Source organism: Streptopelia decaocto (assembly GCF_964273445.1).
Source record: "Streptopelia decaocto genome assembly, chromosome: 6".
NCBI lineage: Eukaryota > Metazoa > Chordata > Aves > Columbiformes > Columbidae > Streptopelia > Streptopelia decaocto.
The window spans coordinates 37,382,012-37,396,105 of record NC_138660.1 but is presented as its reverse complement, the minus strand read 5'-3'; the positions used below and the strand labels follow the sequence as shown (position 1 = coordinate 37,396,105).

At 43.3% G+C, this 14,094-nt stretch overlaps 1 protein-coding gene across 1 annotated transcript in view; it reads left to right on the top strand.

Moving 5' to 3' along the window:
• Window positions 1-1,256: 1,256 nt before the first annotated feature.
• The window catches only part of CPS1 (carbamoyl-phosphate synthase 1), a gene marked incomplete at its 5' end in the record, with an annotated part of 91,481 nt that continues 78,643 nt past the window's right edge, over window positions 1,257-14,094 (top strand). The window contains 3 exons of the mRNA XM_082055910.1: window positions 1,257-1,379; window positions 9,054-9,163; window positions 13,230-13,374. Of these exons, the coding sequence (XP_081912036.1) occupies window positions 1,257-1,379; window positions 9,054-9,163; window positions 13,230-13,374 (378 nt within the window). The remainder of the gene's footprint in view (window positions 1,380-9,053; window positions 9,164-13,229; window positions 13,375-14,094) is intronic.

The following is a 14,094-nucleotide window of genomic DNA, read 5'->3' as shown; positions in this document are numbered from 1 at the left end:
CATTGTCCTCCCTTCTCTGTCTTTTATTATGTGCATGGTGGTTCAACTTGGTGCTGTAATGAGTTGTGCAGGAAATATTTTATTTGCTACTGGCATCAGTTTAGACTAATCTCAAACCGCTGTATACAAAGAAGTTGTGATTGTTAATGTCAGTGATTAGAAAAGGTCACTTAAATCCTTTACAGCAGTATGTGTCCAGCTGCAAAAAAAAGCTCAGTATATATATATATTTTTTTTTTTCTTGCTTTGAGCTAATTGAAGCTTTGATCACCTGGGTTTCAAAAGATGCCTAACTCACTATTTTAGTTCCTGAAGAATAATAATGTGCATGCTTCTCCCACAGCTTTTGTCTTCCTCATTAGCCAGACATTAAAATGTCTGATGAACATGATTCTTCTTGAGGACTGTAGTGATAGTCACAAAGGTCTGTAGTCAGTTAGGATATAGCACATGGAACATTTCACCTTATTTCAACTGTTGCACATTTAAATTTATTGAAATTTTACCAAAATATGTTTTTCTCTTGCATCCATTTATTTTTCTTGGTGATGTCCTTTTCATTCATTTGGAGAAGGGCAGCTCTTTGGGACCTGTGCTAGGGCTTCTGGTGACTGTATTCTCCAAACACAGAATGAAAAGATTACAGATATCCACAGAATTTGGTCTTCCCACTTTTCTTCTTTTAGTACAAGTAAGCTCATAGCAGTCACATGCTGTCCGGCTACGTAATGTGTGGACCCCAGATCACACATTGGAGAGCACTCAAAAGCACCCTGTGAACAGGCTGTCTAGAGCTCATGCTGTTGGGAAAACAAGTGCTGCTGTTCCTTGTCTCTTACTGAAACGTAAAGTGTTTGTTTCGGAGCATGAGGACTGTCTCCATTGCTGCGGGTGTGATTTCTCTAGCAGGTTTTTGCTGTCTTCCAGCAGGCAGAACGAGTGTCTGGCCTGTGATGCAAGCCCTACAACAGTGCTCAGGGACCGACCTGAGGAGAAGTGTTGTAAGGGTGTCTAAGCAAGCACCCCTCCAGGAGGGGCGGGAGGAGGTGGGGCTGGACCAGAGGTTTTAATGGCAGAATAAATGGGAAGGTGCAGGGCAGCGCTGTGCAGTCAGTCCAGTGCACCTGCTGGGTCTCTGTTCTCTTCCCTGTAATCTGCAAGAGTATATTGTCTGTGCCAGATCTTGAAGAAAAACATACAAGCAAATTTTTGTTTTGTTTTCTTTAAACTTCAGTTACCAATCAGCAACTTTCAAGATGACAAGAATTTTGACAGCTTGCAAAGTGGTGAAGACTTTGAAAGGCAGATTGGAGTTTTGCAATGTGTCTGCTGATCACTGGAGTTTCTCAAGGACTGGTACCAGGTTGTTGAGCATCAAGGTAATAGTAACTGAGCAACTGTGGTTTAATAGATGTGTTTGGCATGCTGAGAGATAGCTCACTGCAGATAACAGGGCTTACTAGAAACATAAAATTGGACCCAAGGAGATTTGCCTGAACCCTAAGCAAGCAGGTTGCTTGGCTAAATGGTTTTATTAGCGAAGCAAATGCACTTTTTGTGTAGTCTGGAATGGAAATTATAGGGTAAATTGCACCAAAAGGTGGAAGTTCAGGTTTTCAGTTAATTATTATAAGGTATTTTCTTTAGAAATACCTCACCCTTCTGTAGGTCTGAGACCTAACAGAACAGATCTTTCAGTCCGTGTGAGCATGAATCATCTAGATATTTAAAAACATGTATGACTTGAAACATGTCATTAATTCTATTGGATCCACAAAGGATCCATTTTCAATGTATAGGAAACCATGGCAGCTCTGAGATTAATTGGAGAGGTACACAACTCTGTGCATGCATAAGTGCCTGTGGCTCTTGATGTACTGGAGCTGGAACCCTTTAGTTCACTTCCCCAGCTTTCTTCTGCTCTTTGTTACAAGAGCAGCATTTGAGCAGCTTTGTTAGTGAACAGAATAGCAATAGAATTAGAAACAGAGGAGTGATATTTCAGTGGGTCGTGGGGAAGAGCTCTCAGAGACTTGGACTGTGGGTACCCAGTGGATGCCGCCTTACCTGGCAGGGTGGCACGGATGGCTGATCAATGCTGTTTCTGTCCACTGAGTACTAACATTTCTCTTACTTGTCCCACAGCCACTGTGGTTTGCTTTTGTTTTTGGTTTTTTTTTGTTTGTTCAGGAGTTCTCTGAACTCCTTGCAACAGAACTATTATTTTTAAAACAAAAATTACCTGCAGAGAAAAACTGGATGACGAAAGAGGCATCCCCATTTTCATCCCTGCCTTCAGCATGTGAGTTCTCAGTTTAGCTTTGTTTTACCCACGCTTGCAAACAGGGCTTGTCTGGTGACTAGTGTTCTTGTTAATGGACCTGTCTTCCCCTCCTGGAGAGTGCACAGCAGGCATGAGCTGTTACCTTGTTCCCTGTCTTAAAACATAGCACAGTAATCTTCCTCCCAGCAGATTGATCCTGACTCTGCAATCAGATCTGGCTTAGGAGGAAGTTATTCCTCCTTGTGATGACAGCAGGAGACCTACTTGTGAATTAGAAAGCCATCAGCAATTTTACTGCCAATATTGCTGGATGAGTGGAAACTGTGAATGCACTGAGAGGTGCTGTTGGCAAATATGACAGTGTCTAGAGGACAGGAACCCAGTATTCATGTTTGGTCACTTGGTTTATGACTGGTGACAACCTCCAGCATCAGTATGCTGATGCTGTGTATTGCAGAACAGGAGTCCACACAAGTACACTCAAGTTCACTACGGTTTTAGAAACTGTCAAGCCAACTAAGCAGGACTGAAGAGTTCTGTTGGAACATCAGCATTGCTTGTCTCTATTGCCTCTGATACCCCTCTTGCTTTTTGGATCTGGTTCAGTTATTTCTGCCATGCTCTGTAGACTATAGTAGTTGAAGGCTTGTGATACACAGAGAAGTGCGTTCAAAGACACACTGGTCTGTGGTTGTAAGTCTGCTGCAGTAAAAGGTGTCTTGTGCTGGAAAAGCTCTGTAGGCCATGGTTGGATTGCTGGTTCCACTTTTGAGACACCATTTTTCTTTGTGCATTCCAGCGTAATTCTGGTAGGCACCTGTAGCAGACTGGATTTGACGCATTCTTGTACTGATGGATTAGCATCTCAAGTTTGGATTTGGCATCTTAAATGACAGATTGATGGTGTCACTCGTTCAAGGACTGTACAGCAACAGACCTACAAGGTCATATCTCATAATGCTGAGGTATCCAATTAAGAAATTTCATGCTCATGAAAAGCTGCTGCCCTACTCTGGAGTTACAGTACCAGCTGTTCTAGCATCTAACCTGATGCTGTCCCTGTAGAGGTAGAGAGTGATTCCTTCAAGCAAATTACACCAATGCTGAAGGCAAGGAGAATGAATGCCTGCTAAGAAAACAATGCCAAGTGAAACCCTGGGGAGCTATTTTAACATCAGTCCCAGCAATTACAAATACACCCCAGATGGGTCAGAATTAATTGGACCCTCTCTCTGTTTCAAGGCATATGACTAGACTTACTGCAGGGTGGCCAAGACCTACTGTGCATCTGAAGCGCTGAGTCTGGTGGGGCATTTGTGCCTGCATTGACCAGCTGGCTCCCTGTAAGGTGTGGTGCCAGCTAACCAGCCCCACAAGTCTCTTTCTGACATATATTATTTGACATCTTCTGCCTTGGCATTGACACTGGGGAAAGTTGTTTCCTTATTAGACTTGAGTAATTGAGTTCAATACCTACAGGAGTTCGTGCTGTCAGAGTGAATGTTTGAACTCATGGAGAGTGAGAAGGCTGGTGTCTTGTGTAGTTTAGGATCCTGTGGCTCTTGTGATCTCAGCTCAGATTTTAACACCACCATTGCCAGGGGCCACATGATTCTGTTTCAATTCAGAATCTGGAATACAAAAACCTGAACCTTTCCTGGCCTGGGGCTTTGGCTTTAAGACAGTGTCAGGCTTATACATCTTTTTCCCTGGAACATACAGAAGCAGAAATGGAAACACTCTTTAATATACATATGCAAGCAATAAAGCAGGAGGCCTGAAGGAAAATTTAAGGGTAAGTGGTCCTAAAAATCCAACCAATTTCATAGCTCTGCATCAGGTGTGGAAGTTATCTGTAGTTGTGAGACAAGTGACCAAGTAGTGACTTTAGTGTTCCAGCCATCATTAGGGGTAATGGATATTTGTAAGAAGTTTGTAGAAAGAGTGAAATGCAAAGTAATTAAGGTGTGTGGGCTAATGGCAGTATAGGTAATGATCCCATTCTCCCATTATTGCAGGCTTAAATGAGCATTTGGTTGCATTTTATTGCTTTTTCTCAGTGGGCTATTTTAGGGAGCATAACAAAATACAATGAAAACATGTTTCTAGTCTATGTGTAAGCTAAGTAAAGTATTAGAGAGCATGAGGGAGAGGTGGTAGTTTTAGTAGAGTGCCTAGTAATTCTTCTCCCAAGTCTGTGTTCTGTCCAGTTAAACTCAGCCTATGTGGGGAAACACAATTGTAGGTGAGCAGTCTGAGATGTGGGGACTTGCAGGTCTGTATTTCCCTATTGCATCCCATCCTTCAGTTCTAAAGGAGAGATGGAGCACCCATGGGTGAAAAAGTGGCACAGAGAGCAGATCAGAGGCCTCTATGAGCTCTCTGGAGGGGAGCTTAGCATCACTCGTTTGGGGGTAATTGAGCTTCTTTATAATTCAGGAATGGGCAGAGAGACTGCAGCTCGGAACTCGTATCATTTAATGCTCATCTGAGGCCAATGTAGTTAAATGGGGATGTAAAGAGTAGTACAAGCAATAAATAGGTGGCTTGTAACATTATAGCTGGCTCCATAAGGAGAGGATTGGGAGAGCTACAAAAATCACCAGGACCAAGCTAAAAATATAGTTAGAAATAAGAGGGAAAGGAGATAAATTTTTTGAGCACTGGCTTTAGAAACTATTTCAGATTACTGTAAAACAGCTCTTCAAATATATTTTGAGGCAGGTGAAAAGTAACTGAGAAAATGACTGCATGTGAAGCAGAGGGATGGGTGAGGAGGTAAAAGATCAGTCACAAGCTACTCACCTCCTCTGTGTCTGGAGGTGAAAGTCAAGGGGAGTTAAAATATGGCTGGTTCCCTTAGAGACGGGGGAACTTAGTGAGCTGCTGCAGTGGGGAGAGTGCTCAGGGGTGGTCAGTGCCTTCTGCTAGGTGCCTCACCTGTCTTGGTTCCCACTCCTCCTTTAATATTTGTTGTGAATATGTGTGGTGGTGTTGTGAACAGTCTTAAAAAGAGTTCAAGTTGTCAGAGCTGTGACTTTTCCACCATGATACTTGTGTCACGGTTCTGGCTTTGCTTTCTCTTTGGCTTGGGTGGTTACGAAACTAATCCAAAACTCCCCCTGAAGTTAGCCTGAATGTGAATCTTCTTTGGTGTGTCCCAAGATGCTGACCTGCCTTTTGATTCATTCTTTATTCTTGCCTTTTCATATTTTCTTTCATTTTAGCCAGAAGGACATGTGTTAAAATAAATTTTTATATATATCTATATATGCATATACACATATACTCATGTATATATATATATGGGTTGGCAAAGGAAGTTTTGTGTGTTAGCAATGTCTAGATAGATTTCCAGCCTCTGATGGCATAGTACTCCCAAGAGGCGACATTTTTCTATCAAAGAGAAAGCTTCTCCTTTGTCGCTGGTTATTTGGTCTTGAGAGAGTGGATGTAGCAGAGTCCTGGCACTAGTTCTCTACTGTAGAAGAAATCTGGTGGCTTTTGGCTTATTCTGCACTTCTGATGTGTTGGCTGTTACATAGCCAGCCATGTTTGTGTGCCAAGCAATGCAACAGAGGCTGTTGTGCTGTGTGCAATCATGACCTGCCTCAGAGAGGAGATGTTTTATCATCATCTTACTGGAGGGAGATAAACTGGCCTGCACTGAGACTGAGTCCGAGCTGTGTCTCTGGCAAACATCAGTGCCCATCCTGGCTTTGGTCCTCGGCATCCTTCTAGTCCTTCAGCAGCCCAGCGTTCAGGGTTGAACTTGGCCTTGCCAATATAAACTTGAGGGATTTCTTTGGAAGGGAAGTACTTGACTTCCTTGACTGTGTTACTCTGTGAGGCAAGTAGAAAAGAGGAAAAATTACTTGTTAACTTTCTAGTACAGGAGTTTATAGCAGACATGCTTTAAAAATCCAATTGTGCTGCAGATCTTTTGAGATTTTGCAAATCTTTACCATCCATCCTGTAGATAGGAAGAGCTGCTAGAACAGGGAACTGACTGGAACTAAATGAATCTGGTTTGTTTTGTTTTGTTTTGTTTTAAACTGCTCTGGTGCTTTATTTACTTCATTTACTTCACTAAGTGTGAGGCAGAACCCGGACTAGTTAACTCTTCAAGTTGCTTTGACAGAATGCATGTTGTCTAGCAGTACTGCAGCAACAGCACAGCCCTTTCTGTTAGCCATCTCCATCCTCAAAGCTCTTCAAGAACCCTGCAGCCTCCCTTGAGTACAGGGAACTCTGCTAAAGATAAAGCTACTGGCATGTAGGAAGGAGAAATCAGATTGCGAATGGAGTGTCTCACACTGGGGAGGTGTGCGGAAGAAACCTTTTCCTTGAGACTACAACAGAGACTACATGGGGATGCTTCTGAGAAGGGTGGAGACAAAAGGACCTCATGGAAGCTCTGGGGTTTTTGTTTATTGCCTGCTTGTTGTTTTTTTGAAAGTGAAAATCTCTCCCAACTAATCCCTGATTGAGCCAGCTGGCCTTCTCTATGGCCTGTAAATCACTTTTCACATTTAAAACAAAACTGAAAAGACAAGGTAGGCTGACAGCTTAGGGACATGGTAACACCTCCGCTGGAAATGTAAGCAAGAATAATTGCTTCTAGAATGCTCAACAAACAGACCAACCACTTAATTAAGAATAATAAATCAAATAAGGCAGGGAAACATTTGAACATCTATCCCCTGCTATAGCTGAAATTGCAGGCAGGTTACGGCTGCTCAGGGACATTCTTCTGCGGGACTTGAACATCATCTAGGGACTCTAATAATACATTGGGGGCTTCTGCTCAACAGCAGTTATTTCTGTGCTGGTCTGGTGTGGAGCAGGGCAGGTGGTCTGTGGTGGGGGAAACACAAGCAGATTCCTGTCAAGTACTGTGGCGAGGGTAAGGCTCTAAAGTTCACAGTGGTTGCTCTGGATTTTGGCCCTCAGGAGTTAGATGGTTCTTAACTTTTCTCATCATTTCACCATTGTGGACTTTGCTTCCTGAAGGATTCTTCCAGGATATGTTTGCAGCTGGGACTGTGATTCAGGTGATTACCCCAACTGGTACCACAAAAACTATATTTATGATTGGGGAGGGTGGCAGGGGGAGGATTTTGGTGTTGCTGACTATCCCATCCAATGGTGTGGGAAGGTTCAGAAAATGATGGCTAAACCTTTTGAGAATGACTGGATGTTTGACATTAATGAGGAAAAAATGCAAGGCTAGAAGCATCCCAGATGCACAGAATTCAATTACTTGGCAGTGTAGTTTGATTTTTAGTGTATTTTGCAGTACATTAGTAATTGATCTGTGCAGTATTTGTAACTGCAGAGGGGCTCTAGATGAATGTTTGCCATGATTGTTACAAAATGTTCAATGCTGGGAATGACATTTCTCCTTGCTGTGATTGTTCATCTGATTTATGGCTAATGGAAAGTAGCTCTCCTGCTTCTTTCTGCAGCAAATTGATCTTGATTCTTCTTTAAAAAAAAAATCCTAGTAAGAGGAATTGTTCTGAAAAAAAACTCAATAAGAAGTTAAACCATGGTGAGAGCTGCTGCTTGGTGGACATACTTGGCACGTCTCCTGTGGCACAGGCCATTGGGGTTATTGCACTGGTGGTCACTCTGTGCCCAGGAGGCACCTGCACTTGCATTCCAGAAGTGAAGTTTCTGAGGGCCCAAGAAGTTTGTTGTCCAAATGCTTTTAAGCCCAGAAATTCTTTGGCAGATCTGTTTCTAGCTGTCTCTTCCCCTGCATGTCATCAGTGATCCTGCTGTCTGAAGGAATCTTCCAACCAATTCAGTCATATCTGTTGTATTTTTTTTTTTATAGAAGTTGAAGCTGCAAGGTGGTTTCCCATCCAGTTCCTGAACAGACTAAGAGAGGTTTAGTTTCCAAATGAGGCAAAAGAGGGTGTGTTTAGTCTGATATGTGCAAAGACCCACCTGTGCCATTGAATCTCGTAACATCTTTTACAAAAGTCACACTCTGTGCTCCGTTTTCCTAAGCTGTAATGATTAAGCCTGTAAGGGATCCCACAGTCAGTGTGGGACTCAGACCTGCTGAACGCTGTCTGAAAGAGGTGCAGTTGTATGGGAAGTTTTCCTTTAGGTTGCTTGTTCTATACCTACCTCTTGCAGGACAAGTTATGCCTATACCTGAGGTAACTGAGACCATGAGTGTCCATTTGATCTACGAGTTCCTCTCCTCTTATGTCCTACAGTGGGAATGGACTGGTATTTTGCATTTTGCCATCTGACACCAGTCCAACTAAGTGTACATTTGTTTTTAACGGCTTAACTGTACAGTTGCAACAAAAGTTAAACACCTATCAAAGGTCAGAGCTGGATGAGAGCCAGCGTACTCAGCAGCAAGCCTTGAGCAAACACTGATGAGAGAAGCGATCCTTTCCCTGCAGAGTTATGGTATTAGTTAAGTGCAAGATAAAATGCATGGAAGAAATGAACAAAGCGATATGGAAGCCAGGGTGATCCCACAGTAACAGCAGCGGGTGCTGTGCTTGCCGTGAGGTTTGCCAGCTGCCTTGCCCTCATGAGGAGCACAAAGTTTCCTATGTGTGAGAAAGAAAAAGAGCATCAGGAGACTAGTGAAAAGGACAGTATCTTGGCAGCTGGGAATGGGAGAGGGACAGAAATACTTACAACGTGAGGTGTGAAAAGAAGGTGTCGTAGGTGTTACTTGTATAAACATCAAGTCTTTTCCTCCTGTATTTGAGTCTCTTCATGTGCCTTTCTCTAGGCGCAGACAGCAAACTTGGTGCTGGAAGATGGGACGAAGATGAAGGGCTATTCCTTTGGGTATCCGTCCTCTACAGCAGGGGAAGTCGTATTCAACACTGGTCTTTCTGGGTAAGGCAAAAGCAAATGACATATGAGCACCAAAACTTTCTCTAGGAGATGTTAAGGTGTGAAAGCTGCTTTTTCCAAGCTTGTAGGGTCCTGATCCAGTCAAGAGTGTTCTGTATAAGAAAACACTATAGTCCAGGGATACAGAGAGAGAGAGAGCGTGTTAATGAAGAGTCTTCAGACAATCCTCTTTGTGGTGGTGAGTGACTTTAAAGACTGATATAACTAACCATGATAGTGAGGTATGTAGGGATCTGATCACTTCCCACTGAAATGCAGCCACTGAGTCAAAGCAGAAGAGCTGCCTCTGTTCTTCCTGGTCAAGTATAGAGGTTTGAAGCATCTGCAGCCTTCTGGGTAATGGAACTTGGCTTCTGAATGCAAGATTTTTAAAACAGTCCCAAGGTTCCCAAGTTAGTCACCTATATGATCCATCCCTTAAGACATTTTGTTGACTCATAGCACAATTAAGGATGCACTTAAACACTGTGCCCTTTCCAGCTAAAGGGTAGGATCAGATTCACACCTAACCTAGTGAGACTCTGTCCTCTTCAGTGGTAGAAGCTGCTGGCTGACTTAGGATGGCAGCCAAATGCTGCTGGTGTTTTGTTAGACTGCTTGAGCAGAGGAAATTTGCCCAGAGGAATGAGGCTTTTAGTTAGGAGAGGGACACGTCCATGTCTCGCCTCGACAGCTTTGAGGTTGTTGGTGCTTGCACATGTTTTGCAGTCATTCATAGCTGTCTTCGTGCAGCTGCCTTGCATTCCCCAAATTCTGCTCTCCTTTGGAGAAACCAGTACTCACAGGATGAGTTTTTAAATGATCTCATTGGTGAGAATGTTAAATTGCTGTGGAGGGGAATCTGTTTGCAAAGTTTTGCATTAGGAGGAAATTATTTAAGTATTTTGACAGCACTAATTACTGGCTGTGTTAATATACCTGCCAACAAGCAACTGCATAATATAGATCAGAGTGATGGAGGGCACCATAGTTCTCTTCTCAGTGATAGATTATGGGCAATAAATCTTGTCACATCACAAAAGTCAAGGAGGACCTGACGGATTAATTTCCTCTCCACATGTTACTGTGGCAGCCAAAGCTGTTTGCTCATTTTCTAGTGATTTGGTGAGGATGCCTGTGAAAGAGAGATCTCTTCAGTGCTGGGGAGCATATGGGCATGGAGGGAACATTCAAAATGTAAGGTTGTATCTTCAGAGCTCTCTCCAGGAACATGACCTTGATTGATTGATTTGAAGAAGAGGATGATAAGAGTTTGGCAGCATTTTTGCAGATCATAGAAGTGCCAGATTTGCTACCAGTCCAGGGATAGCTGTCCAGTGAGAGTAGCCCTGTAGCTCTGCCTAGTGCTCTTGAGCACAGAGATCAAGAACTTGTGTAGCTAGAAGAACCCAGCTACCGCTTTTCACTGACACAGTAAGAAATTAAGTGCCTGTGAGAAGGAGGTGCCCAGGGTTGGGGCCTTTTATAGGCTGTCTGGGCACATAGCAATTTGTCAGCACAGGGAGCAAGAGGCTGATATGGGGTCATTTTTGCTGTGGCTTCTGTTAAGCCTCAGACCACTGCTTTTTGTGAAGTGGGTGTTTCTAGATTCTGAGGAGGGTCAGCATGACCTCTGTACTGGGATGATTAATATGCTTCTCTACCTTGCCTCCTCATCTGGACTCCCACGTTGTCATCCATGTCATAGGGCAGGGAGGCAATGCACTTTATTTACATACAGCTTTCAGGCTTGAAATAGCTAAAGCTGGCTGAAACATTGTCATGTTAGTCTAGAATAGAGGGCACAGAGCACTGTTTTGGAGGTGGAATGTCAAATTTTCATTAGAAAAGCATGAGGATGAACTCTTCAGAAACATTTGCTCAAAAAAGAAGAAAAATCCTGGTGTTGCAGCCATCTGTTTGGTATAGGAAACAAAAAGGAAGAGAGGAGATTTCCAATTAAGAAGGAAGAATTACAACCCATAAAATGTTGCCATGTTTGAAACAGCTCAGTAAATGCCTTTGCCTCCAATAAGTCTGGGTGTGTTTCCTGTGATATTCTAGTGAGAGAACTGACTGACGGAATCCACTGAAGTCAGACAGGCCTTTGGGCAGGCACAGCACGGGTTGGACCTCGCAGCATTTTTGGGGCTCGTGCTCCCATCTGCTCCTCAGTGCTACACAAGGCATCGTGTCCGCTTAAAGGGCACTGCGTCTCAGTGCAGAGCTGTGCCTTCGTACCCCAGCCAAACCCAATGTCTCTCTGCCATTCTTTGCTGATTACAAATAACATGCAAATGTTAGTTATGTTAGCTTTGTAATTAACGAAGAGTCTTTTGGAAGCATATCCAACTGACTCGGAAGGGGAGAGCAATGCCAAATGTGCACGTGCCATGCACTTACTGCGGTTCTTCGGTCACGCTGCGCTTTTTGTGGTTGTTTACCTGCAGCAGGAAATATAGATTCAAACAGGAGGAGAGGCTTACCTGAAAATATTTCATGTTCATTGTTCATTCGACATGTCATTTCTCAGACTTGGCTGGTGTGCTGCGTTGTCTGTATCTGCCTGCAACCATTCTGGATTTTGTGAAGAGTTTCCCAATGTTTGACAATTAATCTTCTGGCAATAAGTCTGATGTTCCATAAAAATGTCTCTTGTGACTTGCTGATATCTGGTAGATGGCTGGAGTTGCCAACTATGTATTATTTAAACAATGATGACAATAATATATTTTATTTTGTATAGGGCAGATTCATCCTGAAGTGTCTTTGTGCATTTGGCTAAATATGTGTGGATAACTTCATCTGTTGCTAAATTACAGCTGCTTTTGGGTTGAAAGAGAGCAAGTGTTAAATGGATTGCTGCAACAGTATGCTATAGTATATGGGAGAAAGTGAAGGAGTGCTTTTTAATTTGAAGCTGAAGAATAGGAGCATGGGTACATAGACGATGTTTACCCTATCTCCCCCTCTTTGGGGTTGAAAGTGAGACTAAATCTACTGGATCCAGACTGATATTTCGCAAAATTCTAGACTTGATCCTCAACTGCAGAAGAATGTTCCCACTACATTTTTAGATCTCTCCCTGCTGAGAAGGCAGAACACCTTGCTGTGTTCAGGCAGGTGCTTGAACAAAGTTGCTGTTCCTGGGACTTCCGCATGGGCTAAAGATATAAAAATGTGCTTTGGGGCCTTGTGACCAGGGTGGACTGCTGGATCCCAAAGTGTTGCCTTCTTCAGAGATACACAAGCCAACCTGCAAGCACTTAGGAGTCTTGTCCGGTGAAATGTGTGGTGTCCTATGGCTGGGAACTTGAAGATGGCCTAGAAGAGGAGAGCTGGGAGAAGCTGCTGAAATGGTACCATGGTAGGGTTTGTTGACAGAGCAGGTGGGAGAGAAGAACTCAGAGCAGCAGTGAGGAATCACAAGGATGATTCACAGTTGCTTCCTTGATCCCCAGACAAAAAAGACAGGCATGGATTTGTCTACCTGCTCCCCCACAGAAGGAGCAGTTACAGCCCTGAACATCTCAAGACCTGCAAGATCCAGACTGGGAAGAGACTGAGTCTGGGCAAACAGCTCTGTTTTCTGTCAGCTTTTCAGTTTGAGCTTTCTGAGAGGGGCAAATTCTTACAGTGCATGAAGGGGAAGGAGGCGGCAATAACAAAGCACTGTCCACATGGGGTGACCAATCCCCAGCTGTTATCTGTGGAGCAAGTGATATGCTGTGCAATTACTGCAGTTCTGTGATCGCACTGCACTTTGTGTGATCGTTTATGTTAAATCACAAGGACTCTGAGTTCGTTAATAGCTCCTGCGCTTTTCTTAAATGAAATACAAGAAGCCAAAGCCTTTGCTGGTTCTCGGTGTCAAATGTTTAATCACAGATGGCAAAGTCAGAGCAGATTCACAGATGTATTTGCTTTTATACTGAGAATGCTTTCACATTAATACCATTTCTGTCTTTTTGTCATACGGGAATTCAGACCTGTCTTATTTTCACTGGCTCTTTCATTTTCCTTTCAACTCCAGACCAATGTACTTTTCTTCTATTGCTTCTTCATCTAGATATACCGAAGCCTTGACAGATCCCAGCTACAAAGGACAGATTCTTGCACTGGCTAACCCCATAGTTGGGAATGGTGGAGTGCCTGACACAGCTGCTTTGGATGAAATGGGCCTCAGGAGGTTTCTGGAGTCTGATGGGATCAAGGTAACTGTGAGACAGAGCTGATCAAAGGGTGGTGTGAAAAGCCTGAGTGTGTGTGTGTGTCTGCGCAAGAGTTTACTGGCACCTTTACAGAAGTTAGAAGGAATCAATGATACTCAGCCTTTCTTCTTCTGGGTATTGTCCTTTGGAGGAATGGTGTCAAGAGATAATCCATCCTGCTCTCTGTGCCAGCCCACATACTGTCTGAAAGTGGTATGTTTCCCATCAGTGACAGACATGCTACAGTTTTTGTGAACTGCTGTCCTGGATGGCTTTCTTTTCCACATTCCCTTCTGCCTCATATTTATCTGGTGTTGCCCAGGACTAGTTGCCACAGAGAGATCAAATGCCAGTGAGAATGAGAAGTTTCTGTGTGCTGAGACTTCTCTCTATATGCCTGTACAGTTGTGTGGAGAAGGCTGTATGTACCAGTGCAGGAACCAGTATTTACACTGTGGTGACGGGGGATATTGGCTGGAGCAGGGCTGTGCCTGTGCAATGCTGTCAGTACTGAAAAATGAAACAAAACCATGTGATTGCAGAACCAGTGAAATGCTTTATCTGTCCTGAGCTGAAATGACTCCTTTATAAGTTATCTAACTCCACTGGAAAATGGGGTTGACTTTTGAAATGAAATGCCACTTACAACTGAAAAGCTTTCTTGAACAAAAAAAATGAATCAAAATAAAACATTTTGTCTAATCTTAAATTTCCATTTTATTT